The sequence below is a fragment of the Colossoma macropomum genome, unplaced genomic scaffold (assembly GCF_904425465.1).
Source record: "Colossoma macropomum unplaced genomic scaffold, Colossoma_macropomum, whole genome shotgun sequence".
Lineage (NCBI taxonomy): Eukaryota > Metazoa > Chordata > Actinopteri > Characiformes > Serrasalmidae > Colossoma > Colossoma macropomum.
Window position 1 is genome coordinate 20,115,944 of NW_023494784.1, and position 17,894 is coordinate 20,133,837.

The following is a 17,894-nucleotide window of genomic DNA, read 5'->3' on the forward strand; positions in this document are numbered from 1 at the left end:
ATACCTGTACAGTACCTTTTTCCCTGATGTTGTAGGGCTATGAGGCAAATGTAGCTAGCCTCATATCCCTAGTGTAAAACTAAAGAAGCAAGCTTAGTATCACACCACAAATTTAGCATTATGTGAACTACAGTGCTGTGAAAACATCTTAGGCAAAAAAACCTGAAACTTACTTAAAAAAAATGTAAAGCTGTTTATCTGGGCAGTAAGCAGTTATTTGTGCCAGAAAACACTAACATGCGAACAAATACAAATAAACAATTAAAAAACACCTGTCATTTGATGTGTGAGTGTTAGCTTAATCATTTCCAAAGCTCTCCTTAAGGAAGCCCAGTGTTTACAGTTACCATCCAATAACTAGTTCAGCTAATCAGTCCTTCATTATATTAAATCAGGTGTGCTGCTGATAGATTTTAACAAATCCATGCGATGGCTGGAGTGCACCAAGAAGTCTGGAACCAAATTTAAAATATATATGTATGTGTGTGTGTGTGTGTGTGTGTGTGTGTGTGTGTGTGTGTGTGTGTGTATAATTGGTTTGCTACCAATATTGGCAGCCTAAGCCTTTTGCACACTACTGTACATTCTTAAATCAGTAACACTTTCTTTTACAGTGCCTTAAGTTCTAGGTATTAGCCAGGTAAGTATGAGGTACAAACTCCGAAGTACTAGGTACAATTGTGTGCAAGCTTTCTGGTGCCCCTGATCAAATGTTTCGTACACGTCCTCTACAGAGAACACGCTTCTGCAGATTTTATTGTACAATTACTCTTTATTTACTGCATTTAACATAATGGTAAAAATAAAACACAAAATGTGGCTTGTGCAAAATGTATGGCACATTTTGTATTTTCTGTTCTGTTTTTTTCCCTAAGATTTTAAACTCAGCAAAAAATAGAAAATGTGAACTACATTTTTCAGAAAAATCTCATATTTAAGTTTGTTCTCTGTAGAGGATCAACAAAGCGTAATTGGACCAGGAGGGTTCAAACTTTTACATAAACAATTATAGTTATTTTGGGTAACATGATGATACAATCTATGACATTCTAAGACTAAATTATACTGGAGTAGAAAACAGATTCTGGCTATTAACTAGGTAAGAGTGAGGTATCATCTACAAAGTAGTGTATAAATATAATTTGGTAAAATGACAGTAAGTAACCAGACAGTTAAGGAAGTAATGATACTGTTATGATCTTACTGTAGCTGTACAGGGTCTTTATCCCACATCTGCTCCACTGCTTAAACACGTGACGTCTCCTACATCAAGATGTTATTTTCAAAGTTAATGTTTTTAAGTGCTGTTAGATCCTACAAACTTGTGTAAAATCTACTACTGAGATCTGTTTACCAGCAATCAGATTTCATTACTCCATAATTAATAAGAACTGTAACTTTCTCTGTGCTGTGGTTGTGTATAGATTACTCATGCATAACGACAGTAGATTACTAGACATATCTCTAATACCACTATCGCTATATAATATCCAATCATTCTTTCAGTGAAATGGCCGCTTTTCTGTTAACATCCTTGTGTTTAAATCATTTTGCTGCTCATTTTATCTTTCTCCTTATAAGTATCTCAGATCAAGGTCACCTTTTCCCCGGCTGCTATGAATTTGTATTGTATAGCCTTCATTCTCATGCCCCTGGTCCCCTGCTGTCTCGGGGCCGCCTGCCTCTCTGCAGCACAGAGGCGTAGTCCAGGCTCGGCGCCAAGAACAATCTCTGTGCTCCTTTGTGGCACACTCAGTCTTCCCGAATGGAAACAACACAAGGGCTCGCTATCTGCAGCGGCGCTCCGAGATCACTCGCACTTGCGCAGGTTTTTTGTGAATGGAGAGAGACCTCATCTCAGGCCAGGGCACGTCGCCAGGCCGCCCTAAAACTCTGCCTCATTGACTCGCACGGGGAAGGGAACATGCATAATGCTCAGGCTCTATCTCTGTCTGTGACTTCCAGTGCTGCGTAGTTTGAGTTTACTGCTGAGCCGAAGCACACCCAGGAGTGCAGCAGCCCTTAGGCCTCCATATGTGGAGTGAGCACACAGTACATATAGCGTCTTTTTAATGATGCACCAAGTCATTCAGAGTGGTTTGATGTGAGACATTCTGTCATAAAGAAACTTGCCGTGTTGGAGTTGTTCACAGTGGTGGTGATAGGAACCAGACATTTGAAGGGTTTAATACCACTAAAAGCCACCTCACAGAAAGTTATTATGTGAAATTGCTATGAATACGCTCCATGACGCCTGAGACGAAAGTTTTGATATTTGGAAGATTTTGGCCGATATACTTTTAAATGAATTCATGGTGGAGGGGTATTTGCAGGATGTAATAAGAAAACCTTTTTTTTTTTCCAGATTTACTATTGTTATACCAATATCGTCATTATTCATAAAAACTTACATGTGTAGGTTCAGTCGTCATTTTGATAGTAAATAAAATGACTGTATTTGCTTTATACACATTATGACCCCTGGTTCCTATTACCACCACTGAGCCAGTAAATTTCTCTACAACAAACCATTTTACATCAAACCACACTGAAATGACTTTTTCTAAATAACCTCATTATGCTATAATTTTGAAAAAAAAAATAGTGTAATGCCCCTTTAAAAAAATGTTGTGTGAGGATAAATATTAATGCTCATGTGTGTGCGATGCTTTTTATTACCATGAGAGAATCGTGCTACATCAGCAAGAAAAAACAATACCTACCTTCTAGTCAGAACACTGCGACCAGAGACGACACAGCCTACATTTACATAACAAGCCTTATTGCTGAATTCTGATTTTTTGCTCAGAGCTGATCTTTCTACCTTCATGGTATACATTAATATGTGTCAGTGATGCATATTTATCCTTAGTGTGAATGAACCTGTGTCCTGAAATGACCCTTATGCGCACATACTAATCAGTAACCTTGCATGAGCGAGCCATGTCTGCCATGAACAACAACAACTAATAAACGAAGTAGCAGCACAAGTCTTCATCACAAAGATCATTAGCTCTGATCAGCTCTCAGCTGTTCATGATTAGAGGAGAAGATAAAAAGCCAGATGCTTTAATTCTTTTTCAGCATTTATATGCAGAAGCTTCAAGTTTGCCGCTGCTGCCACGCTGCAAACACAGGATAATGATGATATAAACAGAGTAGAAAAAGCTTCATGGATTATAAACTAACTGTTCTAATTAAGGTTGCATGGCCACAAATCATTATTTTGCCTTAGTGTGACATAAATCTGATGTTTTTAGATATGTGTGGGCAAACAAATCTGATATACAATAAAATGTGGTTGCATGTGTATCTGATTTGTGGCCATGCGACCCTAATGAGAATGATCAGATTGGAATTCGTTTTATTTTTTCACTGCGCTTGCACCATCATTCAGTGTAAACGTGGCAGCAGCGCCTGACCTGAAGGTAGTGCCAGGAAACTGTGCAAAAGCAATGCATCTGACCCCTTCTTGCTGCTGTAATGTTGAACAGCTGAGACACATATGCATAACGTACATGAAAAGAGCAGCAGTGGCCTGTTGCTTGCCACTTTTATCTGTACTGTTAACCCTTACTTTGTGGTGGACAGTAACAAAGTAAATGTAATTCGTTACTGTACGTAAGTAGTTTTTTTGTGTATCTGTACTTTAATGAAGTATTTCCATTGTTGTGCCTTTTTACTTTCACTCCACTACATTTCAAAGTCAAATATCTTACTTTTTACTCCACTACATTATGCGAAATCTGTCGTTCCTTTTGTCTTATGTGTGCATAAAAACGTAACGTCAAAATGAAAGAAGCGCAAAGCAAGCACACCAATCATCAGTGCTTTTGATCATTTAAATAGACATCAGCATCAGACTAATTAATTTACATTCTGTTAAGATATTATTGTTACAAGAGTGACACAAGTATTTTCACCTAAAATGAGTTGATAAGAGTCTTGTTACAAAAATGGTAATAGGACATTAGAGTCATAATTAATCATTTAGTACTTTCACTTTTGATACTTCATAAGCCCTTTTAAGGATAGTCTTACTGTAAATTCGTACCAGGAAAACTTTGGTGATGTTTATGAATGAGAATGGGAAAACCTCATTAAGCTATTTATCTAACCTTTCCATGAAAATTGTCACATTAAAGGTGGGCTACAGATGCCTGTTGCTTCAGCACTGTAAGGAAGAGCAGTACAGATTTAATGAAGGTAAAAAGCTGTCTTTGAACGAGAGGGAAAATGTGTCTATAAATTATATAAAGCCTGGGTGTTTCCTGAGCTAATGTTAAATAGATTAGTCAGATAACAGACTTGCTGCAGAGGTCTGTGTGGTGATTGTGTTGATTGGTAGGTTTTAAATGCTTTTGCATAGTAATCATTAACATTTGAGATATTACTGCTCAAACACTGAAGCAATTACACATAGTTGTGTCGGTTAGCTTACATAGGAACACTGACTACCACCTTCATACAAGTCAGTCAGTTCTCTAAGAAAAGTGTGTAGCTCTTGTGAAGAATGCTTCTCTCTGAAAATGAAAACCGCATCACCAAAGAAACAAATTCTTTAGATTAATACCTTAATGAGGCCGTAAAACCGTGTGGGTCTTCTACATTCTAATTCATAAACACTACTGTAATGTTTCTCTCTGGAAATGTGAACTGAATCTGGAAGTGTGGATAGGATCTATTCAGAAGTTGGAATCACTTGCCATATTAAAATATCCTGTTGGAACAAAACTTCGTATCTCCAGAATAGTAACTATAAAGGAAATGGAAAAGCATTTTTAACTTATGATGGAAGTTCTAATCTAAAAATATTTTTGGATGATTTCCATTGGTCCATTTAACATGAAATTTTCACACAACAAAAAAAGTCGGTTGGTGTTTTCAAATTGTGTAAAAAAATAGCAAAAGTGGAGACACAAGGTTTTGCTCCAAAAGCGACTATATTGTGTATTATATTATTATATATGCTATTATTGTTACAATAATAACAGTGTAGTTAACAATGTATCTGTTTTCAATATGTATTTTTATTCTGCCACAAAATCCGATTATCACTTTTGACATATGAGGCATTCTAGATATTAATATGATCATTTCATTCTTTGTCACATTGCTTTCTTAGTCATTTAGAATCATCTACAGCACCATTTGTCATTTTGGACACATATTAAAGGCTTTTAAAACCCTTGAACTTGCATATTAGAATAATTTCATACACAAATCTGGGCTTATATCATTTAAAACATTGATTCCATACTTTTGACTGGTAGTGTATTGGCATGACAATGGCATGTACCCATGCGCCACATGGGCAGGCAGACCTGCCAGTTTGTAGCTTTTGGGAAATGAATGATTCATCTGCTTTAACAGGTGGGAAGCTGTGGTGGGCTGACGATGATCTGGCCCAGTTGGGCACACTAGCCAAGCGAGATGGCCGCAACCCTATGGTGCTGCGCAATAAGACCAGTGGAGTGGTGCACATGAAAGTGTATGACAGAGATGGGCAGAAAGGTGAGGTGTGAAACAACTGGTGTGTATAAGGGAATCACTTTGATGTGCTTTGTCAAAATGAGTGTAATGGCCTGCAAAATTAGACATAAATGTAGAAAATGGTTCATTTTTTCAAGGATGTTAGTCTGCTGTTGATTCCCTCAAGCATTCATTATAATGAGTAATATTCACTGTTTATAGTGTGAAAATTACATTAGCTTCGATAACAGAAATATATCCTCCCTTTCTTTTCAATCTGTAAAAGTGCACTGCCAACTCAAGATTTATTGGGGAATCACTTCTCCATTTTGTGAGTTATTGCGCAAATAATTTAGGGTAATGGGAGCTCCATTAACAGCATTGCCGTGGATCCCACTAAACTGTCCACTCGAATAACAAATGACCATTAAGCAGGCTCTGATGTAAATCTATCTGGCCTCCAAACTTCTCAAGTAGCAATTAGCTGCTCTATTCGTATTCGGACCTGTCTTATTACTGTCTGTTTTGGGCTATGTGAGCTATCCTTGGGATCATGGCAGGGCAGATAGCTTCCTACGTACATCCCTTCAGTTATTCAGGGATTATTGCGAAACCTTAAGTATGAGTTTGGGAAAGTTTTGTTGAAGTTTGCACTCTTGTGGGTGTTGTGTTGTGTCTCTCAGGGAGAAATGCCTGCCAGTTAAACAATGGCGGCTGTTCCCAGCTCTGTCTGCCTACGTCTGAGAATACTCGCAGCTGCGCATGCACCGTGGGCTACAACCTGCGCACTGACCGCCTCTCCTGTGAAGGTAAGCTGTACTCAGAACTTCAGACAACGCTACAAGTGATTATCACAGTGGTTGAGCAGTTAACAAATGCCCAAGTACAGACCTTGTTACTGATACGTTCATTAGCAGCAAAGCTGTTTTTACTGACGGGTAAAGGAAGAAAAGGCATCTCGTGATTAATTGAGGTACTTAACATGTAGAGGTGCTTAACAACAACCAGTCATTGATCGTGTTCCTAGAAATGCATTTAATAAAATGTTAACTTGTGTGAAAATTTGCCACTCCGTCACCAAGTACTCTGATGTTTACAGTGGAAGAACAAGGATTTTATTTTGTGTTTTGTGTTGTTGTGGAGGAGCACCAAATAGCCACACAGAGTCTTTGATTTAGCTATTGTTATTTTTTGCTATTCACCCTGAGTTGCCAGTTATTAGTTACACATGCCTTGTTTCTACACTTATTGACCATTTTATCAGACCTATCATATATAGTACTGAGCAAAAGTCAAAACAACCCTTCATATCCATGCCCAAAATGGCCAAAATGGCCTGAAAAAAAATTTTCAGGTGATGAAGATTAGATATAGGACAATCCACTTGCATAAGGAAGGGGAACATTAATTGTTGTTGACTATACACAACACTATAATGAGTAATATTCACTGTTTATAGTGTGAAAATTACTTTAGCTTCGATAACAGAAATATATCCTCTCTTTCTTTTCAATCTGTAAAAGTGCACTGCCAACTCAAGATTTATTGGGGAATCACTTCTGCATTTTGTGCGTTATTATGCAAATAATTTAGGGTAATGGGAGCTCCATTAACAGTATTGCCATGGATCCCACTGAACAGTTGTTGACTATAAATTAAATAAATGAATGGTGGTCTCTGACCTTTGCACAACACTGGGTGTGCTGTCAAATAACATAAACCATTATAGGACCACCATTAACCAGTTATTGTTATAGTCAGGGACCATTCTCAGCACAGCATTGACACTGACATGGTAGTACTGGTCAGAGTGAGGGATTTACACACATCAGTAAACAAATAATTCACCTACCAAAGTATCCAACCTAGAGTGGTCCTGTGGTCAGAAACTGACCACTGATGAAGAACTAGAGAACAACCAACATGACAGTAAACCAAGACACATGTCAGTGTTTCTTACTGCATCCCTTCAAAGTGGACCAACAAGGTAGATGTGTCTAATAAGGTCACCTCATCTTTCATAGGCCTGAGCTCCTTTCTGATGTACTCTGTCCATGAGGGGGTGCGTGGAATCTCTCTGGACCCCACTGACCACACAGAGACCCTGATGCCCATCAGTGGCACCCTTTTTGCTGTGGGAGTAGACTTCCATGCAGGTAACATCCATCACTCTGTCCATCCCTATTCTCTCTCTCTCTCTCTCTCTCTCTTTCTCTCTCTCACTCTCTCTGTCTGTATGTGTACATTTGGAACTGTTCTCAGAATTCATACACTTCCTCCCTCTTTGATCAGTCTCTGTGCGTTCACATCAAAGATAAAGCCTGTACCACTTTCTATATATCACATTTTTCATGTTGTTTACTGTCAGACATGCAATCTAATATTAGCTGCACAGTTTTTTACCTGATTAAAGGGGACCCAACAAGCCTGTATATCACATTTTGTCGAGATAAAGGGTTGGGACGGGTTAAGTAAGTTTACGCTGAAGGCACCTCAGATAAATGCTCCTTCATATCTCCTGAAACCAGCATCATAAGGGACACAAAGTAATATATTGGACAATCCATCAAATGGAAGTAAGGTACAGTAGGCAGGGCCATGCACAAGCCCGACGGCACGCTGGAGTTTTTGTCATTCCATGCATTATTCATGCCATGAATGGGCTGTTCTGAAGTGAATTTGTCACTGCTCAGATGCAGGATGATTCACCCTGTTTATAGGAGAATTCAGTAGTGACAAGTGGCAGGAAAAGTGAATGTAGGGGAAGCAGTCCTTGTGTGGTGCCACCAAATTATCATATTAAAAGCTCCTCGCATAAAACAGGCCTTGATTTCTATGAATGTATTCCGTCATCCCCCATGTGCTAACGTCATACTGTGTGCTGTGGTCCGACCAAGGCTTTATCTTTCTGTGAGAATGCAAGAATGTGAAATTGTGGTCTTAATTCTGCCATTTTCAGAAGATCTTCTGCAAACAAAGAAAAGCTGGAGTGTACTTTTGTGCCCATTATACTGCACATAACTGGAAGTTTTAAGAGCTAGCCATGAACAACGATCGAAGCTCAATTAGGTCAACCGAGCTGTTAAAACCATAGCCCCCAGCCTCTCTCGCCTACAGTTTTGAGGGACCGGGGAAGCAGGGCTAAAAGTGCTGACCTCAGCTAAAGGGGCAAAATGGACAGATGGTCAGAGAGCCTCTCTACACTTGTCCCCCATGCTCCCTTGCTCCCTCATCTACATTGCTTGCAGATCCGAGCTCAGTTCAGGTGAGCAGGAGGCTGAGCCTGAGCCCAGCTCAGCTCTTGACAGCTGATTACATCCGCATACTGTTTGCATGTCATTATGAGGCAGCTTGTTGGAGCATGAAACGGATGGAGGCCTTCCAGCTGGCTGCCGTCACATGCAAGAGATCTGTTAGCTGGGTGGAAATTCCGCATTTACAGGAGGGTGCAAACAAACCAAACGCTTCTACACTGCAGGCTCCAGGGCTGTGGCCATTGATAGGGCAAAAATGGGTAAGGTGGTTTGTTTGCTGCTGTCAAATTACGCATTCAGCCCCTGGTGACGACTTCTTAGTGCAGGAGATCAGCATATTCAGTGTTTTATGATAATAACTGCTAAATGTAGGCTCTGAAATATGTCATCAGTATTGCAGGAGTTTAAATACCGTGTTGAGATTACGCGAGCGGTTCACTGAATAAATAACTCCTGCTTTGCCCATGTATGGTATACCTGCCGCTACATGCAATGGAGTTGTAAGGCATTCAGGATATGGAGCATGAAAAACAGCCTGTACTCAGTGTTTTGGCTGTTGTTGTGAAATATGGCCTCCTGTCCACAGGCAATGACACAGTCTACTGGACAGACATGGGCCTGAACCGCATCTCCAGAGCCAAGAGGGACCAGACATGGAGAGAACACATTATTACAACTGGCATCAGCAGAGTGGAAGGCATTGCTGTGGACTGGATTGCTGGTCAGGAAAATGTCATTTCATGTTCAGGGTAGAATACTGTATGTCTTAACAATAGCCCTGTCACAATTACTGCATAATTACCCGATTGCAATTACTTGAACTGGTCACAATTATTTAAACTGACCTCAATTATTGTCCACAGGGCTGTTAGCTTTTACAATCATATGTGTATGTTACAACAAATAGAATGTGAATTGGGTGCATTTTTATCAGTTGGGTTGAGGCAAAAGCGTGTATAAAAGAATGCAGCAAACACATTTATTGAGACTTAATTGAGACAGGTGTTAGAAGTTCTAACACCTTTAAAAGGCAGCAGTGAGTAATCATTTTTTAATGAAGCTCAAGCTGTGTCTGTTTTCACGTGGGAGCCACTAAGTATTGACAGCTAGGAAGCCAATTTGGTCACTTTAAGCATGTAATTTAGTAGTTGCATTGAATAAACAAAAAAGACAATTAAATTGTTGATTGCGATTATTTATAAGGCAATTCATCATCAGCTAAAAGTTTATGATTGTGGCAGGCCTGGTTCCTATAGTGAGGACTAGCAGTTCATGGGCTAAAATACTATTTGGACGGGGTTAGTTTTACATGGGGAGTGCAGTGATGTAACGATTGTTATAGTAAGCAATTATATAATAATTACATATTAAGTCATTTTCTTGCTATAAATAGGTTATTTGGAGTTTGGAGTCACTGTTGAAGATAGATGTATAAAATGGCTCTATTAGGATGCAAGTACTCCACAACTTCGTAGGTTTCAACCAAAGGAAGGTAGGAAGCTGTAGAAATGAATAAATGTTATCTGTGTCCAGAATGATGAACAGAGCTGTATATGATTCCCTAAGGACTGGGGAAGCTGTATAACATTGATGCATAAAAAATGTTGCTTAAAATGTTCTATAAAATATTTTAGAATACCTTCTGGTGTTCAGTGTATAGTATTTCAATCTGCACTAAAGGTTATTATTGAATAAAATAACAGCATTTTAATACGACAAGTAAAACCAGCCAAAACATGCTATGGGAAAGGAGTTTTTTGCATTTTTTCTGAAGTATAGAGGAACTCGAGGCAGCATTTGCTTGTATTCTCAGTAGCCCTGATGCAAAACAAAGCCCCCCCCACCCCACCCCCCAAGGTTCACCAGGTGATTATGATGTATAACTGTCCTACTAATGAAAGTGCTGATGACTCAATGCATTTAGGCTACTAAAGACATCTAGCTAAGTATATGGTTATCAAAAAACTACTTTAAGCTATTACACATGGAACTTCTTAGTGTAAATCAAGCAGTCATGCCCATCTGTATTATTTATACAAAAAAGTTTTATTGTCCCATTCGAAATGGTCATAACATTACAGATATCCTGTGGCTACTTCTCATTACTTCATTGACGTATTATATGCAAAAGTTTGGGTGCTTCTGGTCAAATTATGTTTTTACGTTCACACATCCTCCACAGACGTCACACTCCTGCACATTTTAATGCACACTTATTGGTTATTTATTCGATTTAACATATTGGACAATAATAAACATAAAATGTGGCAAAATTTATGACACATTATACACAGTGAGAGAAAACATTTGTTCCCCACAGAGGATGTGTCAACTTATTTTCCAGGGTTGTTCAAACGCCTGTCTGAATAGTACTTTAGTTGCTAACTGACACCTGTCATTTTAGTGTAGTTCTACTGAGTGATACTCTGTCCTTTAACTGAAATTCATGTCATTTTCCCCCACAAAGGAAATCTTTACTGGACAGACCATGGTCTCAATCTCATTGAAATTGCTCGTCTGAATGGCATGTACCGGTCAGTTGTGATCTCGGAGGGGCTGGACCAGCCTAGAGCCATCGCTGTGCATCCACAGAGAGGGTAGGTCACTGCACCAGAAAGCACTGAAACGAAGATCACACTTTGATTTTCTCATAGGATTCATCATTACTGACCTAAAAGCAGCAGACAGGTCCACAGTGTTTGCCCTTTGAATATGTTTCTCAGTTGACAGACATTTCCTGAAATTCAGTGCTCTGTTCAGTGAGCTGAACCCAGACTGAAATAAATAGTCTGTCAGGCTTCTGGTGTGGTCAAAACCCATTTTGCAAATATGCATCACCAGAAGTGAAATGGAAGCTTGTTTATGGTCTGCATAAGGCTAAAATAGCTTCATGATTCCACTGTCTTAAGCTATTTTAAACATCCTGAAACTGACCTCCGGTAATGGTGCTTTATAGCCATTATGCTGTCAAGTTATCTAATCTACCAGGTGTGCCTCCTGTTTCAGACCCACTTTGTGCCCCGTGGATCTAAATGAAGGTTGTTGTTCTTATGTTAAGCAGTGCATAAAAGGAGTCAAACAGGGAGGTTGTGGTTTCCTCTGATGCTCTGATTTTTCTGTTTTCCTTCAATATTATGAGTTTTTTTTTTTGTACATGACATGAAAAGGACTGAGTTGTTTATACTCTGTGAAGTCACCCACAGAGAGAACCATTACAAAGGCATATCAAGGTTTTCCCTTTTTTCCTGTTAATAGCACATGGCAGAAATAACTGTGTTCTCAGTCTAGTCTGTTCCAAACACAACATAGGCAAATATATCAGAACTAGAGATGGCAAAGTACCACTTTTTGTTTTCTGTTACGGATACCGAAACTTTGAGGATTGGGTCGTACTTATACTGGACGATTTTTTTTCTTTTTTTCCATTTAAAACTACTAAGCTTTAAAATGAGCAGTGTTGAGGGTAACATGGTACAAAGTAATGCGATACAGTAATGTAACTACTTTTACCTATAACTCAGTAGGGTAACAGATTACAGTCTAAATTTGTCATTACATTACAGTTGCATGCTTAATGAGAATATAATTACTTGCGTTACTCATATCTCTTTAACAGAACAATATTAATAATACATTATGAATATGAATACAAAATTTCTCTGTGCCTATTCTAGTGTATAATTTGCGGGTGTGGTTCCCGCAACAGCTGATGGCACGACTTTGATTATGAACACACTGAACGATAGATTATGCTAATATGAAATTGATGGATAAAGAACAACTGCTTTTGGACAGTTTTTAGTGTACTATAATGTTAATCCAGCATACTTGGCTGTGTCTTGTTCAAAAGCAGGAATAGTGACAGGCCTTTAAAATCATATTTACTGTGATTGGCTGTTACTTCCTAAAAAAATTACTGAAAGCATTAGATATTACTTAGTAACTGATTAAGTACTTGGTAATTACTAATTGAGTACATTGTAAACTGAAACAGGACTTTCACATAAGTACTAGGTAGTTCCCATCTTACTTTTCTTCATTGGCAGCGAAATAAGCAGCAGCTAGTACACAGACAATGGTTAAATAAGTGATAAGTAGCAGCTGTCTGTGCACTAGCTGCAGGTTATTATGCTACGAATGAAGAGAAGTAACATGAGAACTGACCACTGCTCATGTCCTATGTGAACTAATGACCAACTAAACGAAGTTAACAGGGAACCTCAGATCATAATTATTTAGTACTTGATTAGTTACTGAGTAATAACATGCATAAAGAGTCAACTAATTTCTTAATAATGAGGAATCGACAACTTATTAATAACATAATGTTTACTTTATGACTCAATCTAAAGTATTAACAGATTATGTGGTTATCTTAGGTTGACGTTAGACTACTATAACCACATGGACCAGTAGAAATGGCCGAAAATTAGCTTAAATTAGCTTCCGTTGCAAGTTAATAATGTTTTTTTCCTTCTGTAAAGTTTCCATTTTGGAGATACAAGGTCCCGTTTTGACATCAACAATGTATAAACACTTTTGGCTGACTGATGTACCTCAAGGACATTGAGTACCACTGATTTGAGTCCATTCAAAGGAAATAGGCTGATGATTGTGTGCTTGAATAGGGATTTAGTTTTGACTGACGTTTCCTTAGTCAAATAACTGCAAGAGTTATTTCAAGGCAGGAAGTTTAAAAGAGGCTTAACATAACCAGTTGTTGTCGTGGTCTTTCATCTCTCATTTAACAGCTACTTATTCTGGACCGAGTGGGGAAAGAGCCCTTGCATAGGCCGAGCACGGCTGGATGGCTCAGATCAAGTCACGCTTGTTAGTTCTGGTATCGCCTGGCCCAACGGGATCTCAATTGACTACGAGGTACTCTCTCTCTCTCTCTCTCTCTCTCTCTCTCTCCCTCTCTCTCCCTCTATTTCTCATCCTCCCTGATCCTCTGGCCCTGATGCAGCCATACTGCCTATATACCCCAGTCCTACTCCCCATCGCTCTTCTCCTGCTGCTGATAAAATGGACCCGTGCAAAAAAGGAGACGCGCTGATGTGCATTTTCAAATTGCTTTCCAGGAAAATAGATTATATTGGTGCGACGCCCGAACCGACAAGATAGAGAGGATCAACCTTGAGACTGGGGAGAGCCGGGAGATTGTACTGTCAGCCGCCAACGTGGACCTGTTCTCCGTGGCTGTGTTCGGGGCTTACATCTACTGGTCTGACAGGTAATTTATTATTTTACTAAATGCTGTGCTTTCCAAAGTGGCCCACAAAGCCCAGCTGCTACAGTCTCAGAGGATTAACCCCTTCCACACAAGGGCACTACAAGACCTGGCATAAGCCTCTGTCGTTCCCTAGGAACATCTCTGATTTTATGTAAATTGCATGTACTGTAACTAAATGTCATTGTCAAGGTGAGCTTTTCTCTGATATTGTGCTTGAAGCATCTGGCTTGTGTATTCAAATGAGCTTTGCTGCTTTTAATTAGATAAGTGCCATTGATTACACTGATACCAGCCTCTGCTCTCTGTTTCCCCCGGTGCTGACTGTGGCAGAGCTCATGCCAATGGCTCCATCCGCCGCGGGCTCAAAAACGACGCCACTGAGGCCGTGACGATGAGGAGTGGCTTGGGAGTGAACCTGAAGGACGTGAAAGTCTTTAATAAAGGCCGGGAGAAAGGTTGAGGTTTCAACTTAATGATTTTATTATTTTCTATCACTAGTGCTTTTTAGATGGCTCTTGGTTTTACCAAGGTTTTTTTTTTTCTTTTTTAAAGAGTCTAAGGTTTGCACCATAAGTCCCAATGTTTGTAGACACCTGCTCATCCATCCTTACTTCAGAAATCAAGGGTAGTAATAGAGAGTTTGTCCCCCTTTGCTGCAGTAATAGCCTCTACTCTCCTGGGAAAGCTTTACACTAGATGTTGAAACGTTACTGTTAGGATTTGCATTAGTGAGGTCAGGTACTGATGTTGGATGACTAGTTCTGGATCTCAGCCAATCACAGCCATTTCTAAGCAGCATTTCCTCCGTCAAACGAACAAAAACCTCCTCAGACATACCAACAGTGAGAACGGCGCTGGCAGTAAATTAGTCAGAATTATTATGCTAAGAGAGATGAAAATGTTGTACTGAGGAGCAAATAATTCAGAGCTATTTTAATTTCATTCTTATAGCTGAAACAGTTTTGGACTAAACTATATGGAAGACAATACTCACAGCTCAGTGGCAAAACTATTAACAAGCAGACTTATTTCTCTGGGTTACTGTATTTGCTAACACTAATTTTAATGAGATGTCTAACGATAATGTTACAGAACAATGTTAAGATCAGTTAGCCAGTTTAATTAGCATTTTATAACTTAGCTGTTGATGGCTCCCAGTAATTAAAAACTATCTGTGTTAGAATAATTATTATTGCACTTATACACCTCATTTGCAGTGTTTCAGAAGTTTGACGAAAGACCCTGTTTACAAGATGAGCCTTTCTGAGCATCTATTGTTGCAATGATTATATCCAGTGTTAGCGTTAGCTTAGGTGTTAGCTCATCTGAAGGTGTAGCTCTATTGCTCCACCCTCCTCCTTATTAGACATGATATGTTCAGTAGCTTAAATAATTTCATGGTTTGATTAATTAGAAAAAGTAGAGCTGGCTTAGCCGAAGCAACTGAAGTCAAAGAAAACAATGAATAATATTTTTCCAAGTCTCATGGGATTTCCACCTGCCATCATGAGACACATACTCAAATAAAGAAATAAGTCTGCTGTACTGAAAACAGGAAAGATCTGACATTACTCAACTTTCTGTGATGATTCCATATATTTAACTTTTTGCATGATTTCATGTGTTCAACTTTTTTGATGATTGCATGTATTCAAAAGGGATCTTTGAGTTGAATCATACTGGTTTGGGGGTCTGTTAGCCCTCTAGTTTTCTTGGCATTAGGAGTGGTGACCTTAAACTCATGTGTGGCTGGTCCAGAGTGTCCCATTCTATTGACAGTGCTTTTCTATAGAGATAATACAAGCTATTGAATGTACTGAAGGGTGTCTGGACTTTTGAACATATAGATGTTGTTTAACTCAAATCAGCTTTAAGTAGTGGTATAAAAATAGATCATGGTGCATCAACCTGAAGATGGTTTTGAAATGTTATGATCAGTTTTAATTCAATAATAGTTGTCTTGATTTTACTGAAAGTGCCCTATTAAGGTAAATATGCTAAGAATGTAAAGCTTGGTAAGTTGTTTTCATTGTCATATTCTATTATGGTGTAACTTGTCCCTCCAGTCAGATTTGGCTATATGCAAAAAAGTACCAAAATAATTTCATTAATCACTGAATTGTCCACTAAAGAACTGCACTCAAATCAAGTTGTCATGAGGACAGATATTTACAGCTCTTGCTTTAAGTGATAGGCTTTGCTTTCATGTCTTTATTGGCATACTGCCATCAGTTTTTGTATGTGATGTTAAGATGTCTAATTGTGTCCTCTAGGCACAAACCCATGTGCCAGGAGTAATGGTGGGTGTCAGCAGCTCTGTTTTCACCTGGGCAGCGGAAGAAGGACCTGCTCGTGCGCTCATGGCTACCTAGCGGAGGACGGATTTGCCTGCCAGAGATACGAGGGCTACTTGCTTTACTCTGAGAGAACCATCCTGAAAAGCATCCACCTCTCAGACGAAAGTGACCTCAACTCTCCCCTCCAGCCCTTTGAGAACCCTGAGTTCTTCAAGAACATCATTGCGCTTGCCTTTGACTACAGGCAGCACGTCACAGACCACAACCGCATTTTCTTCAGCGACATCCATTATGGGAATATACAAATGATTAATGATGACTGGACTGAACGTCAGATCATAGTTGACAGTGAGTTCAACATTCCTTATTTGTCTTCATGCATGCGCTGTGAAGCTGCCGTGTTCTGGAGCTGACATTTGAAAATGTCTGCTAATTAGGGCACTTATTGTAGACTATGAGCTGGTGTTGTTGTTGGCTAGACATGGAATCTTGGGTCCCCAAAGAATAGCTCAAGACTGTTGGGCAGTATGGATGCAAGGAGGCATTTGTTTTCGTCGTGATGTGGAGTTGTCAATGCAGTGATCCGCCTGTTGTTAAATGTTCTGCTGCTGTACCCATTCCAAGCTCTTAGCAACCATTTGTGAAAAGCCATTTGCTGGAAACCTTAAGTAGCAGGCCCATGATGTATTGCTTGGTCCCACTGCATACTACACCCAGTAAGAGTGTTATAATGGCCACCTCCATTTTTCTTCAGCTAAATGGTAGCAATTTAACTGTCAAAAATGATGTTTAAAACATTGCATCTCTCTCCTTGCTCCCACTATTGATGGATTAAAATCGCTTGTCTCATTTCCACCCTCCCCAAAACTATAGGATAAATAAGGAGGGGAGAGGGGTAATACATTTTAAGATCCTCACTGTCATGGTTATTGATTTCTCTATGTAATATAAACAGCCCAGGAGGCCTTTTGGTAGCAATCAATATCTGTATCTGATGGTGGCACACAATGAAAAGGTTCAATGTCTAATGGCGCTTTATTACCAATTATTGATCTAACGAGCGAATTGTGGCATGCATTCTCATTTGCATGCAAAGCCATCATTTGTCCAATGGCAACCTGGATGAGGTCTATAACGTGCACTCGGTAAGCCCCACTTTTTCAAATGGACAAAAGGTTCTCATTAACCTTGAGCGATGCGCACTGTTGCTTTCAGTTCCAGCACCTGCACAGAAATAGGCTCTGGTGATGATGTAGTACAGTTTCCAAGAGGTCTATCACCTTTATCCACATGCACATCATTGTGTTCTTCTTTGTTGAGAAATTCTCAGAAAGCTGTTATAAGACACTCCACCACCTTGTGTGACTAACTGTGTAATGAACAGCATGAAGAAAATGTGTCATAAACAGTGTTTTTATGGAGTTAGGTCAGAAAAACTGACTACTCGCCAGACAATTACTGATGGTCTGCCTCTTTGTATCATCTGTTTGTCTCTGTTCAAACCGAACGTTGACTTAGCATTTGACTTAAAGATAAACAAAGTCGAAATGAAAGTCAGTCCTACTCAACATTCAGCATATGATGAAAATATGTTCTCTACGCTCTAAAAAAAAGTGAAAAGTCAGGTCGGCTAAAAAT

The 17,894-nt window shown here is 39.3% G+C and overlaps 1 protein-coding gene across 1 annotated transcript in view; it reads left to right on the forward strand.

Annotated features, from left to right (window-relative positions):
- The window catches only part of lrp1bb (low density lipoprotein receptor-related protein 1Bb), a 401,537-nt gene that overhangs the window by 264,851 nt on the left and 118,792 nt on the right, over window positions 1-17,894 (forward strand). The window contains exons 33-41 of the mRNA XM_036590747.1: window positions 5,374-5,521; window positions 6,160-6,281; window positions 7,497-7,628; window positions 9,313-9,447; window positions 11,194-11,323; window positions 13,478-13,604; window positions 13,808-13,959; window positions 14,290-14,414; window positions 16,233-16,604. Coding sequence (XP_036446640.1) covers window positions 5,374-5,521; window positions 6,160-6,281; window positions 7,497-7,628; window positions 9,313-9,447; window positions 11,194-11,323; window positions 13,478-13,604; window positions 13,808-13,959; window positions 14,290-14,414; window positions 16,233-16,604 — 1,443 coding nt within the window. The remainder of the gene's footprint in view (window positions 1-5,373; window positions 5,522-6,159; window positions 6,282-7,496; window positions 7,629-9,312; window positions 9,448-11,193; window positions 11,324-13,477; window positions 13,605-13,807; window positions 13,960-14,289; window positions 14,415-16,232; window positions 16,605-17,894) is intronic.